Here is a 22,465-nt window from a genome sequence, read left to right on the forward strand (position 1 = left end):
AAAAAAAAAAAAAAAAAAAAAAAAAAAAAAAAAAAAAAAAAAAAAAAAAAAAAAAAAAAAAAAAAAAAAGAGAGAGTCATGGTATATGTAAGTTTAAAAATCATCAATAAAAATAATAGCAATTATATATGAACAACAAAAGCAAAGTGAAAATAAAAACACATCCTGTGAATATCTTCCTGGCCCTGTGTCCATGACTCAGTACATATGTCAAATCTGGATTGTGTAAAGAGGTCAAAGATGTGTCAAAGATGGTGGCAGTGACAGGGGTCGCCAAACTTCAGCTCCAAAGTCAAATCTACATCACTGCCTATTTTTGCATCAACAACAAGCTAAACACAGGTTTTAAATTTTTCAGTGGTTTCATTTTAAATGGCTACACAAACATTTACATAACATAATATTCTCAATTGGCCTGCAATGCCTAAAATATTTACTATAGGATCCTTTACATAAAAAGTTTGCCAACACCTGATCTATGTGCCTAGCCATGTCTTTTTGACTAAAATTAAGGACAAGAAAAATTAATGTAACTTCAATTTTGAGGAGCCTGTCAAGTTCCAAAGTAGAGTTGACAGCAATAAGATGTTAAGAATAATTCCCCAAAATTGGCAGGGGGTGGGGGTAGAGGGGACAGGGAAGAAGGCCACCCAGGTTGAATTTGAACCACTGCTTAGCCATTAGCAAACAAATTTTAGAATTATTTCATTTGGTATTCTGTGAGGTATTAGTGTTATCTGTCTTCGAAAAAAAGTTAGGGAAATAAATGTTAGTTTGTGTGTGTATATGTATTTTCATTTTGTTTTACTGCAAAACTTCTCAGAGTCTTTAAAACTATCCCCAAGACAGAGATACAGTATGCAACAATACCCAAATATATTCTGCTTTATTTCTATGGTTTCTATTAATATTTTGAAGAAAGTGTGAAATATAACACAATTTATATTTATCTCATATAATATCAAAATAAATTAGTGGTGGATAAACAAGTTATACCACAAAATCTGTAAGAGAATAAATGTAACTACCAAGGCCAGGGGCAATAACTCACAACTACAATCACAGCACTTTGGGACCCTAAGAAGAGAGAATTGCTTCTCAGGCCAGGAGTTCAGGAGAAGGCCAGGAGTTCAAGGCCATCCTGGGCAGCACGGTGGCACCCTGTCTCTACAAAAAAATGAAAAAATTAGCCAGGTATGGTGATGTGTGCCTGTAGTCCTAGCTGCTTGGGAGGCTTAGGCAGGAGGATCACTTGAGGTGAGGAGTTCCAGGATACAGTGAGCTATGATCACACTCCAGGCTAGATAACAGAGCAAGAACTTGTCTCATAAAAAATTTTAAAAAGTAACTATCAAAGCCAGGTACAGTGGCTCATGCCTGTAATCCCAGTACTTTGGGAGGCAAAGGTGGGTGGGCCACCTGAGGTCAGGAGTTTGAGACCAGTCTGGCCAACATGGTGAAAACCCGTCTCTACTAAAAATACAAAATTAGCCCTGCGTGGTGGCGAGTGCCTGTATTCCCAGCTACTTGGGAGGCTGAGGCAGGAGAATCACTTGAACCCAGGAAGCAGAGTTTGCAGTGAGCCGAGATCGCATCATTGCACCCCAGCCTGGGAAAAAAGGGCAAAACTCCATCTTAAATACCAACAACAAAAAAGTAACTATCAAATCTCTTGTGGAGGTGTGCTATCTAGGGCAAAGAAAAATAGAATAAGTCACTTAGAAAAAGATTCACTGAAGTGTAACCAGGAAAAATTAAATTATGTCAAAGACCAACAAAAACAGAAAAAACACGCATGGTAAATATAATAAATGGTTGCATACGTAATATACACAAACATACAGGACAATTGACATGAACAGGTTATTAAGAGAAAAGGTAACAAGTAACTTCCTTGTGTTCATCCACTATTGATCCACTACAGTTGTTTAGTCTTCAGAATCCAAAACGGAATTCAAACTTGGGTCATTTCACAACCCAGCACTTAGGATAAAGAGCAAAATTCTTAACGTGGCCCAGAAGAAGCAGATGTGCAACCTCGCTTCTCTCTCCAGCTCACTGTGCTCCCGGCCACCCTCCTCACAGTCCTTCAGTTCTCAAATCAGACTTTTCTTTCTCAGAAAAGCCTCCCCTGACTGCAATTTAGATTTACAGTGAGATTCCAGATTTAGATCAGACCCTCCTTTATACACTCATAGCTCTTTTGGTTTCCTTCTACAGCACTTGCCTCGGTTTTTAGCTTGGCATTTGTGGGACGATTCATTAAAGTCTAATCCTCTCTCTACCTAATAAACTGTTAAGCTCCGTAAGGCCAGGGATCTTGACTGTTTTGTTTTTCCTTGTGTCCCCAGCACCTAGAAGTATATTGCAATTTTCTACAAACAAAGCAACAACAAGAACAACAAAAATACATTTAAAAAATGCCAAAAATAGTTTCTTTGAGGGCCATCAGATTATAGGTAACATTTTTCTTTTCCTAGTTTTCTGCATTTTATATATAGTGCATATGTTAATAAAAAATAAGTTACTGATAGACATACATTTAAATAAGTAAATATAAGTGAAAATCAGAATTGTTGTAAAAGGGGGGAGAGGGTGAAACCTGACCTTATGAATAATTAATTCAAATAGCAAACCGCCCATATATTCATTGACTGGGAAAATATTCATGATACACAGCTAAATGAAAAAAAAAGCACACCATAATATAGTGTACCTGGTATGAAGCCATTTCTGTATAACTCAGGAAAATGCTAGAATTTCATATGTCATAGTTTTAACAGTGATTATTTCTGGGTAGTAGAATTAGGGGTGCTTTTTGCTTTTCTTTGTGTTTTTCTATATTTAAAATTTTTTTTGTATTGTATATTTGTCAGGGAAAAAACACCTATTTCAACAGCTATCTCCTCTTGTGCATTTACAACACAGTTCAATTTGCAACACATTTTCAGGAGCACATCAATTTTTTCAAGTAAGGGATACCTTATGTTAAACTACCCATTTCCTACTGTGTCATATCAATTACTTTCTATCGTTTGTTTAATTAAAGAACACCTGAGCAAGGGTACCTCACATAAGCTGGAATTATTATATCAATGTTAAAAAGCTTTTTAGCACTGATAACATTATATTTTTAAATAAATCATGCTATCCCCTCCATCAATATCAATTTTCCAATATTGCAAAACTATTAAATTTTACTCTCATCATGTGTTATCACTCACTCTTATATCTTAAAATTTTCCCATAAACTGATTCATAATCTGAGAAAAACAGTTTTGAAAAATTATTCTACGGAACATACTTATTCCAAATAGCACAACAAGAAGGTCTGCAGGAAATGGAATGAAACCATGGTAACCAACTAAACCTATCATGAGCTATCAGATCAAAAGAACACACAGTACATTACACGTCAACGCCTACTAGCAGCATAATCCTTCCCCAGTTCCTTTTGATCCTTCCTCTTTAACATGAACAATGCTTTCAACCAATTTTCATATTTTAAAACTGCAAAAGCCCCTTTATCAGCATCTACTATGATTCTCTGGCTTTACTCAGTAACGCTTTGGCCAAGCTCACTTTATAAGTCAAGCTAATGTTTTGAGATTCAATTAGAAATTGTTGGGTGTTTTCAATCATTAGCAAAATTACATTTTTCACTTCAGTGCATTTTATTATTTTCTAATATAGCAGCAATAGTTTCTTCACACAAAATCTTCTGAACTGTAAAGATTAAATAATCCTCTAACAGAAATCCCTTGCTTAACAGAATCTTATCAGTATTCTAAACTCAAAGTCACAATAAATTAAATCACAATTGCATTTACAGAATACAGATGAGTCCTTTTTGACCATCTGGTTGTCCATTCTATCACTGATCATCAACCCCCAGATAGGCACTGAAGCTAAACTCACAGAATCTGGCTCAACATGTTCTTAAACTATCAATTAGCTAAAACTAAATAAACAAGGTAATGATGGCTTTTGTCAGGCATTAGCTGTTTATTGCTATATAGTCAGGCAGACAGTAGGGCAAACCTCTGCGAACACTAGAGATCATCTTTGCTGTTATGGTTAGCCACTCCTTAACAATTTTCATTTAAAATAAAACAAAATATGCACATATGCCATAAAAATAGAAGTATATTTTATGCATGACCAATTTCTGGAAGGACAGACAAATAATTGTGAATGATGTTATCTCTAGGGAGTGGAACTAGAAGTATGTCACAGTGGGAAAGCACTGTAATTTATCATTCTAAACACTTTTATTTCAATTTTTTTTACCATATCTATGCGTTGCTTTTACAATAGAAATATAATAAGTTACATGGATGCAAATATGCTGTTATTTTTATAAAGAATTATTGCTGCTTTTTTTTTTTTTTTTTTTGGGGGGGGGATGGAGTTTCGCTCTTGTTACCCAGGCTGGAGTGCAATGGCGCGATCTCGGCTCACCGCAACCTCCGCCTCCTGGGTTCAGGCAATTCTCCTGCCTCAGCCTCCTGAGTAGCTGGGATTACAGGCAGGCGCCACCATGCCCAGCTAATTTTTTGTATTTTTAGTAGAGACGGGGTTTCACCGTGTTGACCAGGATGGTCTCGATCTCTTGACCTCGTGATCCACCCGCCTCGGCCTCCCAAAGTGCTGGGATTACAGGCTTGAGCCACCGCGCCCGGCCTGCTGTTTTTCTTTATAAGTTTTCTGTATACAAGTTATACAAAGTTACTATAAAATTATAAGCACAAATAATTACCAAGTGATCTTATGATGGGATTTTTGTTTAAATTATTAAACTTCAAATGCACTTAAATTTGGCATTTTTCTTTTGGGGGGCGGTGGAAAGTTAACCCTTGAGAATAAGTTGGAATAAACCTTATCCTTAAAGCCTTTAAACAAAGGTATATCTGTTTATAAAAATAGTAATGTGTTGATAACTTTAAAATCTTAATTACTAAAATGCCATTGATTTAAAAACTAAGAGTTTACTCGTGTCATACCTCTTGTCAACTTAGAAAGTGCTGCATGTTTTATTAATTGGTTTCGGATATTGTTTTTAAACAAGTTATATTTCTCAGTTGTTTTGCTTTTTGTTCTTGATCAAGTTAAGCCTTGGTTTTCTCAACTGTAAAATGGGGAAAATAATAGTATCTACCACATGGTCTTATTTTATAGATAAAACTTAATTTTCCAACCTGTTGTCAGTAACAGAGGTTTCAGGTTACGAGGTAACAAAGCTGTCCAGCCCTTTCAGAGGCCAGAAAGTGTCTGATACACTGAAGTCCTTGAGCCAGTCACACTGGGCCATGATCAATCTCATGCACTTATCTTAATGTACCACACAACATTATCACTTTGTATGGGTGCCACAATATGAAAAAACTTGGGAATCTAAAAGGTAATTCACATAAAGTATTTACCATAATGCTTAGAAGAGTAAAGATTTGGAAATGTTAGGTATTATTATGTTTACAAAACTGTTAAGTCCATTAATAAAATATCTGGTGGCTCCAAATCACTCACAGAAAAGGAATCACATTGTCAACATATTCTAGGACTGTATCTAGTTACTAAAAAACATCTTAAGAGAATCTAGCATGTCTTCCACTATACCTTAAAGCAGATACACAAGTGAGATTCTAGTTCCTCTTGCAAAGTAGATAACTGGAGAGACAGTCATCCTCTTTATGTACAAGTTTCTATTAGCCCCAACATGTACATGAAACTCAGCTGTGCCTTAAATGAAATAATACAATTTGTTTTATACCATGTCTTAAAAATACAAATACAACAATATCTTCAAATCAGTTTTTTGGCTTTCTCTACCTTCTGCTTTAAATCCACTGGTATGTATGCATACTTTTGAGAGAGAATTGAAGTTTGAATAGACAGAATACTAGTGAATAAAAATCATGCTGAGGATAAAAATGTTTTTAAATGAAGTAACATTCAAGAGTAAGGTGCAAATCAATCCTTAATGAGATAATACTTCATATAGACTAGGATGTCTATATTCAAAGAGACATAACAAGTGTTGAAAAGGATGTGGGGAAACTGGAACCTTCATACACTGCTGGTGGGACGGTAATGATATAAGCACTTTGGAAAACCATTCCATGATTCCTCAAAAGGTTACTTCTGAGTTACAATATGATGCAGCAAGTTCATTCCTAGGTATATACCCAAGAGAAATAGAAACATATGTTTATACAAAAACTTGTATACAATATCATTCATAACAACATTACACAGTATTATTCACAATAGCCAAAAAGTAGAAACAACTCAAATGTCCATCAACTACTGGAATATTTTTCTAATATTATTCATTAGTAAAGAAGAATAAAGTACTTATACACACTACAACATGGATAAGCCTTGCAAACATTATGCTAAGTGAAAAACGTCAGTCACAAAAGAACATATATAATGCCATTTATATGAAATATCTATGTTGTTTACAATAATAGAGACAAAAGTAGATTAGTGGTCACCTAGGGCTGGGAGAGCTGAGAAATGGAAGGTGAGGGCAAATGGGTATAAAGGTTCTTTTCAGGGTGATTAAATGTTCTAAAGTTGATTATGTCATAATTTTGTGAATGTACTAAAAACCACTGAGCTGTACAAATGAAATAGGCAAATTGCTACCCTACATAACTCAAAAAACAGTTTTAAAAAAGATATGAGAACATGTAAAAGCCATGCTTGCAAACAGAGTAAGAAAAAAAGGTGCACTTTTATAATACTTAGAAACAGTGCTTGGTTGCCTTCCGTAGATGTTTCATAACACTCTTTGGATAGGAGGCAAGTCTTTTTTCATCCAGGAAAAAAAATCAGAAAATGGGAAGAAAAAGAATCAGTGAAGCAATTAGCCCTTAACATTTTTTTTTCTCTATCAAGATAACACTTTAGCAAGCAGTCCTTTAAGGTTAATTGATCAAAAAAAGGTGCCTTTTAAAAAGGGGGAAAAAATGAGGGCTGGGGAGTGCATGTTTATCTAAATTTACCAAACAGAAGAAATCTAGTAAATTTCCTCCTTCTTTTCCACTCTGTAGTCCCAGCATTTAATCTTAATTTGTTAATTGAAAAAGGGAAATAACTCAAAAGCTCTCAACGCTCAGCCTAAATATTTTAAGTTTTCTCACTCCGTATACAGATGACAAGGGAAGCCATTAACAGAAGGCTGCTTGGTGAGCATGAGGTCCACAGAAAGACGAACTGAGGGATCAAATGTTGAATGGAACATTTCTCAAGTGTGTTCCATTGAGAAAGTCCATGAAAAGGGGATCTCATGATCCAAAGAATTTGGGGAACGCAGTACACTCCTATTAACAATACTCACAGGCTCTGGGAACTACTTCGGGGAAAAAATTTTCAACTGATTATGTTTAATGGCAGAGAAACCCACATGGCTCCTTTTTCAGCTCCATGCTACAGATGGCACTGCCAATGATGGGCAAGACTCCCTGTCCATACAGACCCTGGATGGAACACAGGCCACTGTGACTTTTTTTTCTATTGCCCCAGGGCTAACCAATCCTCCTTCCAAGGAATCATTTAAATTAACTGATACATTGTTTAGTGTCCTATCTTTGGATATTTAGGAGGTATTATCTTTTGTTTTGAATTAATGTCTTCATTTCTTCTCAAAATAAAAATAGCTCTTTTGTTTTTTTCCGTTAGTAAAATTATACATGTGCACTGTAAAAAAAATCTAGTTAACTCAAAAAATACAAAGAAGTAACACATGTTTAAATTAGTCACTAAGAAATAAACACTAAACATTTTGCTGATCATTCTTTGAGACAGTTCTACTTAAATATACACTCATAGGTAAGAAATTTTATATAGGTAGTATGATACTATATATGCTATTTTGTATAGTAAATTTTATTTTTCAGCTTGATAAAAGTTATATGCTTCTGAATTTATGAAATATGACATATTTTAAAAGAAAATATAATTCTCTAAAACATCATTTTTTTCAGTGTTTATAATTTGTTCTCAATTACTACAATTTTTCCAAATAATTCTTACTGTCAGCATAAAATCAACAGGAAAGGACCAAGTATTGTAGGTATAAGGCATTCTCTGGAATATGTCCAAATCTGCCCTGAAATATCCAGATACAGGGTTTGGGGATTATCAAGACTCTTGCACATGTCACTTTGTTCTTCTCCCAATTTAGAGAGGCTAAAATGAGTCCGATTAACAAATGTCTCTGAAATTGCCAAATTTGGAGTTAACAATTCTTCTTAAAGTGAACCTGTAAAATCTATAAGGTATACAGAAGCATTTTTTTTGATTGTTTCTTTTTTTTTTTCTTTTTCTTTTACTTACATGACCTGCTGAATACAGAAGTCCTTTTAAATATCAGTTCTCCACAGCCAAAAAAAAAACTGCTTACTAAATTAATTTGCTAAATAATTCTGGTAAAACATAGTTCCTATGACCCTTTCCACTCAGCATTCTAATTCCTCCAGCAGTGATCTTTCTAAACTGTAAATATAACCATTATTGTCTTCTACTGAAAGCCTTCAGTGACTCCCATTTCCTACAAATAAAGCCCAAATTCTTAAGCATGAAATTCTAGGCTCTCCTGGCACACAAAGTGTGAAAGTTTCCCATACTCCCAGTCCCTCAGCTGACGGAGTCAGACACGAAATGCTCCATGCTGTTCTATATACCGGCACTACTGCTTCCTCCCAAAATGCTTGTTTTTCATCCTATTCTACCCTTTTACTTGGTAAACTAGTCTACCTTTAAGAGCTAGCTTAAATGTCTTCTTTCTTGACCCACTTGAACAGTATCTGGCAGGATACAGAAGCTCAATATATGCTGTTCTTTTTGATAATTCAGTTATCTGGAGAATTATTTCAATTGTTCAATTTAACAGTGAAGAGCAACCCCTTCCAATTTCCATGAAAGGCCTTGACACATATTAGTGACATACCAGGAATAAATATTTTAAGATATTAGTCAAAAGTTCTATGGATTTCATTATGCTAAAATTATTAACTAGGGTTTCCATATCACCTTTAAAATGCTGACCTAAAGTCAGTTTGGAAAATAACATTTCAAATCAAATTTCTAAAATATTATAGGAAAAAGAACATTATCAAAACATGTTTTACAAAACTCTGACACCTGGCCTCACATAAAACTTTCTTTGGAACTCACACCTGATTTTCTCACTACAGCACTTACTAAAGCTAAAATTAGAGATAAGACTATAGTGAGAGATTGACCAGAGCTAAAATATTTGAAAAATTACACCATGGGTTGATCCTTACTGCCTAACAAAGAAACTGCTTTCTAAGTACAGCCTGTACTTGGCTATGGTTAACTATCTAACTGGTACGCACGTTCCCTCCCTCCCTCCCTCCAATCTTCTTCCTTCACTTAAGAAAAGAAAAACAGATTTTGTTTGGTTGTTCATTCTTCTTTCCAAAGCCTTATCTTCCAGAAGAAGCTGACCCATCTCCCAGCTCTAGGAGCAGGTGCTAGTTAGACAAGCAGTCAGTACATGCATCTCCCTGAGATGTTATTGGTCTAGGAATGGGAAAGGGAGACTTGTGCTAGCCCTATCAACCTGGTATTTTTTTCCTGTAGTGAGAAAAACTAGAGTTTCTTATAAAACATATCTTTTAAATAATTAGTTCTAAAATGATGAAAGCCATGTGTTTTCAATCAAACCTCTTAACATTATTTTAGGTTACTTGTAACTGATATTTGCCATATCTCATTAAACTACAACAAATACAAATGTTGTCAAAATCAGCATATAGAAAATCCGAGAATCACTTTGAAACACTTCATGAGTCATAACCGAGTGCCTGGCTGGCATCTTCTTTTCAACCACACACTCTGAACTAGCAAATGTCTGTCTATATGGTTCCCTCATGTAACAAACTTTCACTGAGTAAAAATCATTTTTCCTTGTCAAGAAATGAATATGGGCATAGGTAGAAAAGCCAGACAAAGCTCAGCCTAAAATTCAGGCCGAGATAGGGCATGGAAGAAGATGCAAATTAAGAGCAAAAAATATCTCACCCACAGAACACCTGCCATGCCACGTGGTGAAAACCTCTTTTCTGACTGCAGAAAGTTGGTATTGTGACAGCACACATACAACACCCCCCTAAATAGCACCTCATAGCATTCATTAGGCTCCTCAGTGGAGGGCCAGTCCCCTTAAGAGCAGGAGAGATGCCAATGAGGGAGGTGTGCTCTTCGAAACTCTTTGCCCTACTTAACCCTACAACCTTGCTGATCACACCATTGGATTTTCAGGTGGATCATTTATGGTACTGCGGAGGATACATCAGAGGGATAAGGCTGGACACATAAACATTTCTTAGGCAGTTACTTAACTAGTTTGGGGAGTGGCTTAGAGTTGAAAAGGAGGGGTAATTTTGAGAAATACTTAAGAAATAGGATGGTTGGGTGTGGCTGTCTGAGATGAGCAAGCAAGAAAAAGTTCTCTTAACCATTAGATAATACAGGTACAGTACCTAGGGCCTTCCAGGTCCAAGAAAAGTGAAAAATATAAAAAATATGAACTATAAAAAGAAAGGTGTGGCTCCAAAACACAAAACACAAAATTATAAAACTAAAGTTAATTTCAAAAGCAATTTACATAAAACCTTACACAATTTTAACAGCAGAAAATACCTATTTGATATGAAGTATAGTATGTGGTATAATGTAAGGGAGGGGCCTCTAAATTAGTAGTGCCAGGCCCTACAAATACAATAAAATAGACCTAAAAGAAAAAATAAAAATAATTTCTTGGTTTCTGTCTTATGGAATTGACTGAATAATTGTGTCACCAGCTAATAAAGGAAATACAGGTCAGCATATTTGAGAGAAAAGCATTGAGTTCAGTTTGGGATATATTGAGAATGAGATGCTTATGAGGAATCAAGTTCAAGGACTTATTTCTAATTTTAGAGCCCCTGGTTAACACATAAATGCATAAAGAACACTGATGGCTATAAAATAGACAAACTGCCTACCCCCAAATGTACGTTAAAAACAAACTGATGTGAACTGGGAGAATAATCAGTTGAAATGGGAATATCAAATAAGAATAATATATGTATCAATGCAACTTCTATTTCATATTGTGCTTAACACTTCCCAGCATTACATCAAGTTTAAAACAAGAAAAATGTCAATCATACTTCTACACATAAATTACTCAATGCATATTGTGAGTAAAATTCCTCTATCTATGACCACTACAGCTCCCTTTTACTCACTATTATTTCTTTTCCAAGTAATGATTTTATGGCAATTTTCAGTAACAAAAGAAAGGTTGTAAGTTACTCCAGAGATAATAAATTTAAAACATTCCCATCAAGATTTACTGGGCCAAAGTGGATGAGAAGTGACTATAAATGTAAAGCCATGAGTAGAATGAGAAACGGCAAGCAGGTGGGAATGACAAAGAGATTTGAAGGTCTAGGTGCTACTTTTCTCCAAACTAAATCCTTAGCCTTCAAGTATTTGCTGGTATCAGCTGGTGAAAACTGTCTGACAGATATAAGATGAGAGGCAATGTGGTTTAATGGAAAGTACTTGTATTTTGAAGTTAGGCAAAACTGAGTTCAAATTAATGTGATTGGAGATCTTGAGGTATTCAATTATTTCCACATTCAGTATGAAATAATACTGAATACTATGTGATCTTGGAGAAATGCAGGGGAAATGGCAACCAAGGGGAAAGAAAGAGAGGGTTCTGTTTCTCATTTTGCCCCACCTCCTTCCTTCCTTAATCTGGACCACCAGCATTTACATCAAAGCTGTTTACCCTAGACAATCAGATGACCAGGCTATTTGGAAATTAGATGGTAAAGAATTCTAGAATTATAAAATGTTAGGAGTAGAAAGATGAAGAAAGCCCAGCTTCAAGAAATTCTGTGATTTGCCCTAAATCAGTCTTCTAATTCAATTAACGGCAATCAAACAGGTATTTGAATTGCCATACCAGAACTCCCCCTCCCCACCGTACAACAATTTAAACCTGAAAAACAGTATAATTAAGTAATTTAAGGGGACTTTACACTTTATAATTTACCATAAAAAGCAAATTTCCATGAACTCCTGTGACAAACTTTGTTCTTGAGATATTCAATTATTTCCGCATTCAGTATGAAATAATACTGAATTACATCATTGTATTTAACAGAAAGATTAATATCAAATCTTGTGGACAGGAATGAGAGCAGGCCCTACTTACTCACACAAGTGTAAGTGATTGGAGAAGGAATTAGACATGTTAAGTCCTAAACATTAACATCAACTTTCTATACTCTATTTGTGACTACCAAAAGAAATTTCACAAATTTGACCTCGTCTTCAGAAGTCTCTGCTTTTAAGTCTTTTCCAAATAGATGAATGTATACATGAATGAAAAAATAAAGGGATGAACAAAGACAATGGATAATTATTCCAAGCCTTTGGTGAGGCAGCAATGTAGAATGATTAAGAGCATAGACTCTGAAGTCAGACAATCTGGGTTCAAATAGCAGCAGCACAACTTATTAAATGTGTGACCTTCACCAAGTTACTCAGTCTCCATCCAGGTCTTCTGTTTCCTCATCTGTTAAGATGGGGGTAATAACAATACATAGAGTTGTTGTGAGGATTAAATGAAGCTAGAGGTTGGCATAAAGCAAGCCCAATGAAAAAGTATGCTCTTGTATTACTGTTCTTACTGCTGGGTTATTACTGCAGGGTTAACACGAATATTTGTTTCTGGGCACAATACTGTAAGCTAAGAACAGCCAAAACCCTAAGTGAAGCTCAGTGGATAGGGAAGAGCCAATCGCTCCCCTAAGAAAAATTGCTTTAACCAAAAGGCAACCTAAGAGAAATGATGGTGGCTTTAGCTTTATGAGTTATGAAAATCTTTTCTCTTGGTCTTTTTCCATATTCAAGAAATTGATAGAAGCTGATGAGCTAGACAGACAGGAAAGAAGGGGTAAGATAAAATGGAAGGAAGGAGCTACCACAAAAATGCTTAAAAGTTTTTCAGGCTGGGCACGGTGGCTCACAGTGGTAATCCCAGCACTTTGGGAGGCTGAGGCGAGCGGATCATGAGGATAAGAGATTGAAACCATCCTGGCCAACGTGGTGAAACCCTGTCTCTACTAAAAATGCAAAAAATACGCTGGGCATGGTGGCGGTCGCCTGTGGTCCCAACTACTTGGGAGGCTGAGGCAGGAGAATTGCTTGAACCCAGGAGGCAGAGGTTGCAGTGAGCTGAGATCACGGTACTGCACTCCAGCCTGGCAAAAGAGTAAGACTCCCTCTCAAAAAAAAAAGTTTTTCAATTCTTAATTACTGAGTGCTACCATTCATGAGGAATTTTTAAAGGGTCTCAAAGCTATTAAAATGGTAATTAGGTCCCAAGAAACTACAAGAACCAATTCAATTACATGCTGGATGCTTTTAAAATTTAAAGTCCTCTATTAAGAGGGTTTTAAATAAAGCACAGTTATAATTGCAGGCCCATGACCAACCTTAAAGCCAAAGTGTAGGTCCCTGGCTGCCGCTGGCTCTCCCGGATGAGGTAGCTCCCCTCAGCCACAATCAAGAGCTGGTCGGCTGCTTCTCTGGAGATCATGCCATGAAACCTAAGAAACAAAGTCAATTCAGAAACTGTGTGCTTTCCACATTTTCCAATAAAACAAGATAAAACAATATCTCTCCACCACCACCACCTTCTCCTGTTGTTTTCTAGACAAAGTACTGCCACATAATAATGGAAGGGAAGCACTTGGGTTTAACTATGATTTTGTTTTTCTGGGCCTGGCCCCCAGCCAGCTTCTCTGTGGTCATAAGAACAGCACCAAAGTAGCTATCCAACCCAGTTAACAACCATGGAATCAAAATTCACATCCATCCAAGGGAAGATCAACCACCTCTCTCAAGAGGACAATCCCTTTCTTATGTAGCCGTTTAACCATATGGCTTGCTAAAAATAAATAAATACATAAATTACAGAAATGTATCCCATTTTCCTTTCTCCCCATTAGTAGCACTGCTCCAAAATTTTGGCTCTGAGTCTATGTTGGCAATTTTCCAGGACCCTGGGTTGTCCTTAATTGGCATGATTGCCCAATAATGTGCATAATCTGCATTACTGAACAGGCAAGCCCCAAGCAAACAACTATAATACTTGCTTTCATTCCCTGCTAAAACCTTATCTTTGATTAACACAGAAAAATAGAGAAAGAATAAACATAAATAACATGCTCTTTACACAAACACAGATCAATCTATAACAATCTGACATAAAGCACTGAAAAAAAAGTCAGTGGTGACACATACTAAAAATTAAAAACACCTTACACTTGTATAGGGATTTAAAATTTCCAAAGAACCTGCAAGTCCTTCTACAATTCAAACATAATGAAGGAATTCAGACATGTCATCCCAAAATATGCTGCTTTGCTGCATCGATTATTTTGAGGTGAAGGCACTTGAAAAAAAGCAAATGCAGAGACAGGCTTTCTCTGACTCCCCCTTATCCACCTAAAGACAGATTATCCAAAAGAAATTCAGCTGCTATCAATGCCCTCTCATGAGATTCAACCACCAGGGAAGACAGGAGAGGAGACCAAAAGTCGACAGCACACTTAAGTAAACTTTGTCACAAATTATCATTTATCTTCCCAGAAATGGCCAAAAACTTGCCTCCCATTCCCCTGTTAAGATGATATATAAACTCTCAATCTCACTTTTTGGAGAGGTATGCACTTTATTTTTTTTCTGTGATGCCCCTGTGCATATAGTATTAAAAATTAATAAATTTGTACACCTATCTCCTGTTAATCTGCCTGTTGTTTATTTCATAGACCTAGCTCTCTCAAACATAGGAGGATAGAGGGAAAGTCTTTCCTCCCCTACAATAACTGCAATGACCCATTGCTCAAAAGAAACTTTGCAGGTTTTACTGGTACTGAAGAAACAATAGTCAGTTGAATTTGGAATTATACATTTAAAAGGCATTGAAATGGCACCTTAATAATTCAGGAACATTACTAGGGGCAAGGGGCAACTTTCTGGAGTTTTCCTGACCGGATGGTTCAAACAGTTCACAGTAGGCATGTTCAAATCATGACAACTAGGTTTACAATGGGCTCCTGAATTTCTTACCTCCTTACATGTCCCTATCTTTGAGAACCAGGTCCAAAGGATAATGCTCTGAATCTGCTGGAGGCAAGGGGATGGTAACCTATCCCTTGCTATTTAGCACACAGGTATATATTTTAACTTTACATAATATCAAATAATACAGCTGGTAAAATATAGCTATCTATCTTTTAAAAAATTCAATAACTGGCTGGGCGTGGTGGCTCATGCCTATAATCTCATCACTTTGGGAGGCCAATGCGAGTGGATAAACTGAGGTCAGGAGTTCAAGACTAGCCTGGCCAACATGTGGAAACTCCGTCTCTACTAAGAATACAAAAAATTCAGGTGTGGTGGCAGGTGCCTGTAATCCCAGTTACTCCAGAGGCTAAGGCAAGAGAATCGCTTGAACCTGGGAGGCGGAAGTTGCAGTGAGCCAAGATCACTGCATTGTACTCCAGCCTGGGCAACAAGAGCAAAACTCTGTCTTTAAAAAAAAAAAATTAAATTAACTTAAAAGAAAATCAAACTAAAGACTTTAACACAAATTCTGAAACAAAACTTGACAATATATTTAAATAATTTTAACATTTGCACAAGTTGATCCAAAATTTCTAACCCCCTAAAACCCTATGTACTGAGATACTTCTTATGGTGTTACCTCCAATAGTATAATTTCAAAGCAACCTATCTCAAAAGCAGAAGAATGACTATAAGTTACAATACAAATGTATTGTAAAATACCAGTGGTTCTTAACTTTGAAATCACCCTTTCCTCAACTCATAGGTGTGCATCTGTAATCCATTCTTAAGAGTCTTGAAAACATATAGAATTTTAAATAATTTAAAAATATTTGTTATGTATACTTCTACCTGATATGATCTTCAGTCATAAAAAACAAACAATTTTGAGGAATACTGAGTTTATGGGTGATTTTTATTCTTTTCCCCAAAGTGCTACATTTCTGTTTTTCAATAACCAGAAAAATTAAGGACTTTAAAAATCATTGCATTTTTTCACAAAACAGAAAAATGTACATTGTCAACTTTAAATGCAACAATCAGTCTATAAAATGATATGTATAACATCTCAATTTGGTTCAAATCCATTAGGAAAATATTGCTTCAGATAGAAAATACTTCAAATTGTTAACATTAGTTGTTTCTGAGTAGCAAGAATTATCTTTTTCTCATAATAAAGATAATACATACTACTTAAGAAAATCTGAAAAATAAAGATATATGGAATAAGTCACCCACATCCTACTGTACAAATGTGTGTATACATACCTATATGCCTTATATGTTCACAAAAACACAAATATGTACATTTTCCTCATCTACATCTAGGATTATTTACTTGGATGGTTTCCATCCTTAACATTATTGCATGTACATTTTCCCATGCTATTTTCTTATTTATACTTTTCTTTAACGTCTATATTGTTCACCAATAAGATTACATTTGAAATTTTTAAGAAATAAATTTAATGCCACCAAACTTGAATACTTCTGCATCCTGCTTTTATCTTTACTAAAAGCATCCATTTACCCTGTTTCTCTTACATAGGCCAATCTACAAAATGTTTTCTAATAATCCATACTTACTCTCTTCCATAATACTTTGGTCTGTTTTCTACCTATTGGGAAAGGAAAAAAAAAAGCATATTTGTAAAAATGCAAATGTGCAGAACATAATATTTTGTGCATGTGACAAACTAAAGTATAGATTTAAAAAAGAATTCAAGTAACAGAGAATGGAGTCCCAGTTCTACCAGCAGATTACTTGTGCCATTTGGACTGGTCACTTCATCTCCCCAGTTTCTTATTTATAAAATGTTGTGTATATAGTTGGACTAAACTATCGTTAATTTCTAGAATTTAATGAGGAGAAAAAAATTTCACTTTATTCAAGAATAAAATATAATACCCCAAAACATAATGCCACAATTGTGACACGCCCATTGTAGCTTTCTCCCCCACCCTCCCCTGCTATTCCTCTCCCTGTTGCTTTAGACTCTCCATTCTGTTAGCATCTCCATACGCTCTTGCCCTTCTGTTCTCTCATCATCTCTTCCCTCACCGCAGCTTGTCAGGGCATGTGTGCTGGCTATAGCTAAGAAAAGCCCAGCAAGATAAATGCCCAGGAATTTTCACAGGAAGATAGAAAGCACGTGCCCCATTCATTCAAAATACACTCAGTGAATAGCAAACATGTGACAGGCATTGTTCTACCTGCAGGGACACAGTACTGTATAGAACCAAAATTCTTTTGGAACTTACATTCTAATAGTGACAGACAGGCAATAAAGAAGTTTATAAAATAAAATAAGGAAGGCCGGGCGCGGTGGCTCAAGCCTGTAATCCCAGCACTTTGGGAGGCCGAGGCGGGTGGATCACAAGGTCAAGAGATCGAGACCATCCTGGTCAACATGGTGAAACCCCGTCTCTACTAAAAATACAAAACATTAGCTGGGCATGGTGGCGCGTGCCTGTAATCCCAGCTACTCAGGAGGCTGAGGCAGGAGAATTGCCTGAACCCAGGAGGCGGAGGTTGCGGTGAGCCGAGATCGCGCCATTGCACTCCAGCCTGGGTAACATGAGTGAAACTCCGTCTCAAAAAAATAAAAAAAAAATAAAAAAAATAAAAAAAAATAAAAAAATAAAATAAAATAAGAAACTAGGGTTGGGCATGGTGGCTCACGCCTGTAATCCAAGCACTTTGGAGGCCATGGCAGGTGGATCACCTGGGCTCGAGAGTTCAAGACCAGCCTGACGAAATCCCGTCTTTATTTAAAAAAAGAAAAGAAACTAGAAAGTAGTAGTAAATACTATGATGAAAATAAGAGTGGGTAACAAAAGGGAGGACCAGTGAGGTACCTGTAAAGCTGGGTGGTTAGGAGGGCCCTCTCTGAGATGACATTTAAACTGAGTCCTGAATGACAAGTTGCCAACTCTGACTACAAAATCATAGGAACAGAAAAAAAGCTTTTCCCTAGGAGGTACTTTGATGACACCACATATTATGCTATTGAGCTCTTGCTATTTACTATGTGTTTTAGTTACATTTAAAGATCACTGAATCCTCAAAATAAGATAGGAATTATTTTATTTAGTCTTTATAACATAGTATTATCATTCTCATTTATTTATTTTTCTTGGCAAAATTCACCTTTTCTTTTAAATATACTTACAATTGACAAAAGAGGGGTGTGTGTGTGTGTGTGTGTGTGTGTGTGTATTATGGTGTATAGCATGATGTTTTCATGTTTGTATTTATTGTGGAATGACTAAAACAAGCTGATTAACACATACATTTCTTCACATACTTTTTGTGGTTAGAACACAAATTTTCAAGTATATAATACACTGTTATTAGCTATAGTCATTAAGTTGCAACAACAGATCTCTTGAATATATTCCTCCTACATAAATGAAAATTTGTATCCTTTAAACAATATCTCCTGAATTCCCACCCCAACCATTTTCTTTCCTTCTCCTTCCCTCTGCCCCTGATAACCATATCGTACTTCTTGCTACTACAAATTCAACGCGTTTAGATTCCAGAAGTGAGATCATGCAGTATTTGTCTTTCTGGGCCTGCCTTGTTTCACTTAACATGATGTCCTCCAAGTTCATCTGTGTTGTGGCAAATGACAGGACCTCCTTTTGTATCCAATTTGAAATGAACAGTATTCTACTGTATATTGAAATAGAAGATATAGTATTCCATTATGTATAGATACACCACATATTCTTTATCCCTTCATTCAGTGATGAACACTTAGGTTGGTTCCATATCTTGGATACTGTGAATAATACTGCAATGAACATGGGAGTGCAGATATTTCATCAACATATTAATTTCATTTCCTTTGGGTACACACCAAGTAGTGAGATTGCAGAATCATGGTAGTGGAGAAACTGAGCATCCGAGAGATTATATAACTTATTCAAGATTACTTGTTGAAGTGGCGGGGCTCAAGGCAAAACTGGGATTCGTACTTAAGAATGGCAAAAAGGGAACGATCCCTCTGTCTATTTGACACTGACTCGTGAATTTGGTCAAATATGCAGTTCCCAAAGGAACTCAAAACCAATCTTTTCAGTGATCTTCTCCTTTAGTTCTGCATATATACAGCCTGGGTGCCAAGTCTGGTATTGTTTTCAGCAAACTTGATATATTTACTCAGAGCATAGAAAAACTTTTGTGTTTCAATGGAAAACTGTGTAACATCTATAGCAGTGATCCCCAACATTTGGTACCATGAACTGGTTTTGTGGAAGACAATTTTTCCAAACACCAGGGCAGGGGAAGGGAGATAGTTTCAGGATGATTCAAGCACATTGCACTTACTGGGCACTTTATTTCTATTATTGTTATAAAATCACCATAATGTAGAATCAGTGGGAACCCTGAGCTTGTTTTCCTGCAACTAGATCTTCTCATCTGGGGGTAATGGGAGACAGTAACAGATCATCAAGCATTAGATTCTCATAAGGGGCATGCAACCTAGATCCTTCCCATGTGCAGTTCACAAGAGGCTTCGTGTTCCCATGAATCTAAAGTGGCTGCTGATCTGAGAGGAGGCAGACCTCAGGCAGTAATGCGAGCAATGGGGAGAGGCTGCAGATGAAGCTTCACTGGCTCACCTGTCACTCACCTTCTGCTGTGTGGCCCAGTTCCTAACAGGCCATGGACTGGTACTGGTCTGTGGCCTGGGGACTGGGGACACCTAATCTATAGCATACCTTATTGGCTTATAAAATTCTAGCCCAGTGTCTTGTCTCTGAGCAATTTTGGTACTACCTAAGTTGCAGGTAACTAATAGATACATTATACCCTGCATAAGAAGTCAGTTGAACTGACTTCTTCCCTACTGCTTCTCCCAGTGGAAAAACTAGTTTTGTCTCCACGTGCAATTCATTTCAATATTCCTTGACTCCACATGAGTGTTTGGAGTTATCCTTTCAACCGATTATAACATGTACCTAGTTCTCTCACACCTTACGAGTAAAATAAATGTTTAATGTGTTCATTTTCATATTTGCAGGACAGTCATGATTTTAACTTTTCATAAAAATTATACTGTATTAGTCCATACTCACACTTAATAAAGACATGCCTGATGAGACTGGATAATTTATAAAGGAAAGAGGTTTGACTCAGAGTTCCACATGGCTGGGGAGGCCTCAGGAAACTTACAATCATGGTAGAAGGGGAAGCAAACATGTCCTTCTTCATGTGGCGACAGCAAGAAGTGCCAAGCAAAAGAGGGAAAAGCCCCTTATAAAACCATCAGATCTCGTGAGAACTCACTCACTATCATGAGAATGGCATGAAGGTAACCGCTCCCATGATTCAATTACCTCCCACTAGGTCTCTCACACAACACAAGGAGATTATGGAACTACAATTCAAGATAAGATTTGGGTGAGGACACAGCCAAACCATATCATATACTTAAATAATACTTTATCCTTTATGAATCTTCTGTTATCTGTGAGGTTGTAGTCAGGTTATTTATTATCTTCCCAAGGTAAATTCTGCCTGATTTGGCCTTGTTCTATAATAATTTTTCTGCTCATAAAACTCAATGTATTAAGAATATGCCAGCTGGCTCCTACAGCTACAGATGATGGCTATTCTAGTTTTAGTCCAGAGCTTATAGAGTGGGGTTATGCAACTGCTTGAGAATAAACCTTTGCTTATGAAGATGAAAATTCAATGTTTAAGTCCTAGAGAATTGATTCTCTATAGCACTATATGATACAATGTTACTCAAAAGAACCATTTAGCAGTGTCTTCTCAATCCAAAAATGTGAAAGTGCTCAGTATTTACTCTAGAGGAAGATGTACATGTACATGTACATGTACATGTACACATGAAAATGTGAATAAGAATGTTCTCATATGCACTGTTCATAGTCATTTTTTAAATGGGCCAGTCAGGCATGGTGGCTCATACCTGTAATCCCAGTACTTTGGGTTGACCAAGGTAGGAGGGTTGCTTGAGGCCACGAGTTTAACGCTAGCCTGGCAATACAGCAAAACCCACATGTCCACAAAATATCTTTAAAATAAGATATTTTGTGGTGGTGGCATGTGCCTGTAGTCCTAGCTGCTCAGGAGGCTGAGACAACAGGATCACCTAAGCCCAGGAGGTTGAGGCTGCAGTGAGCCATGATCAAGCCTGAGTGACAGAGTAAGATCCTGTCATTCATTTATTCATTCATTCACTCATACATTAAAAAATAGAAATAATTTAAATATACACCAATAGGGCAATAACTAACCTAATTTATAATATAAATAATATACACCGTTTGAAGGAATAATGTAGATTGGAGGAACATGGAAAAATCATTAAGACAAACTATTAAATACAAACATAAATTATGAAATAATACAGAATGACACCATTTAGGTGAAAGCACATACACACACAATATGTATTTATGGCATAAATAGAGATCTGGAAGCATGCACACCAAATTCAGATTGTTACCTCAAAGAAAGTGGGTGGAGAACTGACCTGAAGGAGTTAAGAGAAAGGCATCAAAGGAACTTTAATCTTGAACATAATTTTTTTTTTTTTTTTTTGAGACGGAGTGTCACTCATGTTACCCAGGCTGGAGTGCAATGGCGCAATCTCGGCTCACTGCAACCTCCGCCTCCTGGGTTCAGGCAATTCTCCTGCCTCAGCCTCCTGAGTAGCTGGGATTACAGGCACGCACCACCATGCCCAGCTAATTTTTTGTATTTTTAGTAGAGACGGGGTTTCACCATGTTGACCAGGATGGTCTTGATCTCTTGACCTCGTGATCCACCGGCCTCGGCCTCCCAAAGTGCTGGGATTACAGGCTTGAGCCACCGCGCCCGGCCTTAATCTTGACCATAATATTGTAACTCTTAAAGAAAAATGTATTCATACATTAATCATATACCTAATATCATTTTTAACAACATAAATTAAGATTAGCTTTTGTGTAACCTAATATTGAAGCTTGAGACACATTAGAATGGGGTCCCCTAACATTTTGAGAAGGGATTATCTCCTTTCCTTCAAATTATGAGATCTTTTCAGGTAGCTGAAGGCATATGACACTGAGGTTAAAGGAGGGTTTTTGAAGATACTCTACTTATCAAGGAAAATCCTGGACGAGTACACAGAAGTGGTGACAGTAGTGAGACTGGTGGCTGCAAATGGTGTGGCAATCCATTACATTCCCCAATCTAAGACAAATACTGATTATTTATTTAATAGTCCTACAATAAGTACATAATCTGCATCCATTAATTGCCTAACTAACCATC

At 36.6% G+C, this 22,465-nt stretch overlaps 1 protein-coding gene across 2 annotated transcripts in view; it reads right to left on the minus strand.

Annotated features, from left to right (window-relative positions):
* Window positions 1–22,465, minus strand: part of CHN1 (chimerin 1) — a 198,596-nt gene that overhangs the window by 96,708 nt on the left and 79,423 nt on the right. For both annotated transcript variants that reach the window (XM_017538262.2, XM_017538263.2), the window contains 2 exons: window positions 16,756–16,787; window positions 13,533–13,646 (listed from right to left, as the gene is read on the minus strand). In XM_017538262.2, the coding sequence (XP_017393751.1) occupies window positions 13,533–13,646; window positions 16,756–16,787 (146 nt within the window). The remainder of the gene's footprint in view (window positions 1–13,532; window positions 13,647–16,755; window positions 16,788–22,465) is intronic.

The sequence above is a fragment of the Cebus imitator genome, unplaced genomic scaffold (genome assembly GCF_001604975.1).
Source record: "Cebus imitator isolate Cc_AM_T3 unplaced genomic scaffold, Cebus_imitator-1.0 Scaffold110, whole genome shotgun sequence".
Lineage (NCBI taxonomy): Eukaryota > Metazoa > Chordata > Mammalia > Primates > Cebidae > Cebus > Cebus imitator.